At 34.6% G+C, this 4,270-nt stretch overlaps 2 protein-coding genes across 2 annotated transcripts; one reads left to right on the forward strand and one right to left on the reverse strand.

The window, feature by feature from the left end:
* The first annotated feature begins 710 nt into the window (after positions 1 to 710).
* On the forward strand, positions 711 to 1,203 carry LOC109244253 (uncharacterized protein At1g43920, Chloroplastic-like). The gene is made up of 2 exons (XM_019411312.1): positions 711 to 830; positions 937 to 1,203. Exons 1-2 carry the CDS (start codon positions 711 to 713, stop codon positions 1,201 to 1,203), a joined length of 387 nt encoding a protein of 128 aa, XP_019266857.1.
* A 367-nt stretch (positions 1,204 to 1,570) lies between these two features.
* Positions 1,571 to 3,731, reverse strand: LOC109244254. The gene is made up of 2 exons (XM_019411313.1): positions 2,421 to 3,731; positions 1,571 to 2,332 (listed from the first exon to the last, which is right to left on the reverse strand). The coding sequence occupies exons 1-2, from the start codon at positions 3,729 to 3,731 to the stop codon at positions 1,571 to 1,573; spliced, it is 2,073 nt and encodes a 690-aa protein (XP_019266858.1).
* Between the last annotated feature and the right edge of the window lie 539 nt (positions 3,732 to 4,270).

The raw sequence follows: 4,270 nt of genomic DNA on the forward strand, positions 1-4,270 counted from the left end.
ACTAATTCTGTCCAATATAGGCACAAGATAAGATGGAATTCTCAATTACCCTTTCTGGCCAGAGACATTCTTGGTAATGATGAGATATTCAAAATTATTCTTATCTATTGTCTCAATATGATCTCCATTTCGGCGGATATCTTTAAAACTCAACAAGTTCCTCTTGCACTTGGAGGAGAACATTGCATTCTCTATGATAAGTATTGTTCCCTTAGGCAGAGTTATAGTAGCTCTTCCAGAGCCTTCAATTAATTTACTTACAAAAAATTGTAGTAACATCTGCCTTACACATACTTAAATGAGAGAAATATTTCTTTTCTTTGAATATTGTATGTGTCGTACATGAATCAATTAAACAAATATTTTTACAATTGAACTTTGATCCAAGTTTGTTTTGTGAGATATCCATATTTTCTTCCCATGGTTTGACATACAAAAGAAATATACGAATAAATATTAGTATTTTCAGAGATAAAGAAAAAGAGACAAAGTGATGTCAATAACTCAATAATGACTTATTCAATAAGTGTGATGATAATTTTCCGTAAGACACAATCTTTGATGGAACAACTTAATTAGAAAACAAATATTGCATTTTAATAAAATATTTGTATAGTGTCAGTTGATTTAAAAGCTTTAGAAAATAGTTTCACGCTAGTTTGTAAGACACTTTTTCGTTTNACGACCCCAATCCTTTTCCTTCATCTTCAATGTCTCAAGGAAGCTGTTCTTCCCAAATTAGGTGTCGTTGTGGCATCTTTGCAAACCACTTCACTTCAACGACTCCATTAAACCCTGGAAGGCAATTTTTTAAATGTCCGAAGCCTAAGGTTAGTGATTGTGTAACAAAAGATCTAAATTAGTAACTGTTTGCTCTAAATTATAGTCTAATAATAACGATCTTAGTTTCTTCTCTGATTTTTTTATTTTCGACAGAATCGTTCTTGTGGTTATTTTGAATGGGAAGATGAAATCTCGTTCTCCAGTGATTTGGTTACAACTAAAGATGTAACATCATCTTGGGAAGCTATTAAAAATGATAAGGATAAATTGAAAGAAGAATTAATTGCCCTGAAGGCTCTACACAAAGCTGAAGCTGCAAAAGTAACGAAATTGGAAGAGAAGGTTTTGAAGACGAGGATGATGCTTATGATCTCATGGGCACTTTTTGTTGGATTTGTTGCGGCGTCGATGATGAAGTGAAAGTTGATGAATCTTGTTGATGATGCTAATGAATATGTTTTGTTGTCAATTTTATTATCGTTTGGAATTGGATGAGAAGGTGTTATGTATGTTGTTTTGAACCTTTTATATTAGACCTTGTAATCTTAGTTAATGTAATTCGAATATATTAGTTGTCGAGAATTAGTTAATGTAATTCCAAGTTATGAGCTTGTAACCGTTTACATTAGAGCTTATATTAGTTAATGTAATCATAGAAGTTGTCAGTTTTTTTGTGATGAATTTTTCTGTATTATTAGTTGATGTTACGGGTTGACGAACATAGCATTTATGTCAAAAAGTATGGACAATTTCACAACTCCATTCCCAACCTAAAATCTGGACAGTTTCACAAAGGGTTTTTATGCCAAATTTTCCAGAACTTTTCTCCTCTTACTGGTTGTAACTTATGTGAGTAAATTTGGAGATAAGTCTCTTTAGTAAGGTACCAATGAATCTGACTTAGAGGGTCCACCTTCTTGTGCAATAATGCACATATTGCATGAGGACATGGAATGCCACAAAGATCCCATGCCCTGCAGCTACATTTCTTTAATCTCAAATTCACAATGTGCCTGTCACTATTTTCAGTCACCTCATATCCATGGTCTGCACTGCTATTAACATGACACTTCAATGCAATCCTCATGAATTGGTTGTACAACTCCATGGTTTTAAGACTGTATTCATTTCCCCATGACATCACCTCAGCTTCATGTTCAGTAATCATATTCATCACCTTGATTCTAATATCCTCAAGTATCTTAATGATTTGTTTGTGCCTTGCTTGCAAGATCCAAGCATTTAATGACTCATTCAAGTTGTTGTCTACAACTTGGTTCTTGCAAACAGTATCAAGGAATGCCCTACTCCAAAATTTTGGTGGATACTTCAACAAATCCTCCACAGCTTCCTTTCCATCATCATCTACTTCACCCATATTCTTTATCTGATCTTTGAAGTCCTCTTCATAAGTACTCCATGCAGCCCACCAAAGCAATTTTTTAAATTCACCAGAACCCCATCTCTTGCACCAATTTGCTTCTATATGCCTTACACAAAATCTAAAGTGTGACTCTGGAAGAACAGTTTGGATTGAGTCAATCAACCCCTACAAAAAATAGTAGATAACATCAGATAACAGTACAAAGAAATCAACAAAATAACTGAAAATAACTGTACAAATAAACAGTACATACCTTCTGCATATCTGATATAAATGTGATCCCTTCACCCATTTTCAGGTCTAGTGAAGTCTGTAGGTGACCTAAGAACCACTTCCAAGTAAGTTTTGTTTCTTTTTCAACAATAGCCCAAGCCAATGGATAGAAATGATTGGCAGAATCTTGACCAACAGCCACCAACAGCTGACCTTTAGCCTTCCCTTTCAAAATTATTCCATCCAATCCAATGAAAGGCCTCAAACCACTCTTAAACCCAGACTTCATTGTTTGAAAACAAATATACATCCTTAAAAACCTCATTTTCCCTTCTTCAAGAGCGTCTTTTGATAAGTTAATTATGACATCACTCCCAGGATTGGTAAGTTTCAATTCATTGGCATAGGCAACAAGCTTATTATATTCATCTGTAAAACTACCTTCAAGTTTCTCCAAAATCATTCTCTTTGCCCTTTTGCACTTAGATTCACTAACATTTACATTAAATGCAGCTTTCAAGCTTGCCCTCATCTCTTTAACCTTTATTTTGGGGTTATCTTGCAAGCCTATTTTAAAGTAATCAGCTATTGTATTTGCATCAACTCTTTGATTTTCAAATGCAGGTTCACATGTGTGCTCAGGCTCTAAATTCTTGAATTTAACCCCACCCCGTGAAGAATCCTTAGATATATGGCAAACAAAGGGGCAGTCACCAACACAGATGTACCTAAGCCTAGTAGGGTCACTTTTAACTTGCTGCAAGTCATACCCATTTGCAAGAGAATACATGTTGATCATTTTTCTAGCTTCAGGTATATCTTTAAATGTCATTGACCTATCTAACTCTTTATAGTCAGTTAACTTATCATTTGTTACCCTCCTCTTTTGTAAAAAAAGTTGCTCCAAATCATCAGAACTTAATTCAGGAGAATCAGAATCAGTAGCAGAATCATTTTTCTCACTTTCATTATCACTACAATCAGTAGCAGCTTCAACTTCTACTGTGTGTGACTCAATGTGAGTGACTATATTAGGTACATCAAGTGCAGGTTCACAGTCTTCTACAACAAACAAATTAATCATATTACAATGTTCATTAACAAGGTCCAATAGAGTCCTAATCCCAACATCCCCATCTATTTCATAATATCCACCACCAAGACCCCTTACTATTAATTGCTGCACCCCTATATACCCAAACTTTGTATCAAATTCATCAACTAAATCAGCATAAGAGAGCAAGTCAGAGTCAAAACCTTTATTGATGTGCACATACTTCTCTTTATACAGCGGGTGTGGCTTACTACTCCATTCCCCACCATGATGAAAAACTAACTCAACTAGAACCATCTATAAAAGGCTGCAGAGTAACCATGAATAAAGTTATTACAGCCTACCATAGTAAATGCATAAAGAAGTAAAAAAAGACAAGATGTACAGAAATAATAAATAAACATGTAAGGGAAAGCTTGAATAAACAAAACAGTTTGATAAATAAAGGGAATAAGAAAAAAGGTACACGGGTAGATGAATAAAGAAACAAAAATGAATGAGGTACTACGATAAAGAAAGGGACACAAGCATGCATATGGGGGACCACATAATAAACTATCAAACTTAGAGTCCCACCACAATAAAATAAGGACAAAGCATATATGTAAGAGACCCACATGAGCATCATCTTCAAAGTAAATGCAGGTGAAACAGGGGACCAAATAACAACAAGTCAGCTATTAACAAATAGCTCAAATCCTTTTTCAGTTAAAAAACCCTAACCGACCCTTCTTTAAAAAACAAAAGGGACCACACATACTTCAAATCCTAAACAAGAGAAATGTCTTCTAAAATAAGTACCAAATATCATCAATTCCACCAATATACCCTAACCG

Source organism: Nicotiana attenuata, unplaced genomic scaffold, assembly GCF_001879085.1.
Source record: "Nicotiana attenuata strain UT unplaced genomic scaffold, NIATTr2, whole genome shotgun sequence".
In the NCBI taxonomy this organism is placed as follows: Eukaryota; Viridiplantae; Streptophyta; class Magnoliopsida; order Solanales; family Solanaceae; genus Nicotiana; species Nicotiana attenuata.

Excerpts from the sequence above, each read along its gene's own strand:
- LOC109244254 (XM_019411313.1), bottom strand. The coding sequence starts at position 3,731 with ATGGTTCTAGTTGAGTTAGTTTTTCATCATGGTGGGGAATGGAGTAGT. Across the intron at positions 2,333-2,420 it reads TTATATCAGATATGCAGAAG|GGGTTGATTGACTCAATCCA; the intron begins GTATGTACTGTT and ends TATTTTTTGTAG.
- LOC109244253 (XM_019411312.1), top strand. The coding sequence starts at position 711 with ATGTCTCAAGGAAGCTGTTCTTCCCAAATTAGGTGTCGTTGTGGCATC. Across the intron at positions 831-936 it reads TTAAATGTCCGAAGCCTAAG|AATCGTTCTTGTGGTTATTT; the intron begins GTTAGTGATTGT and ends TATTTTCGACAG.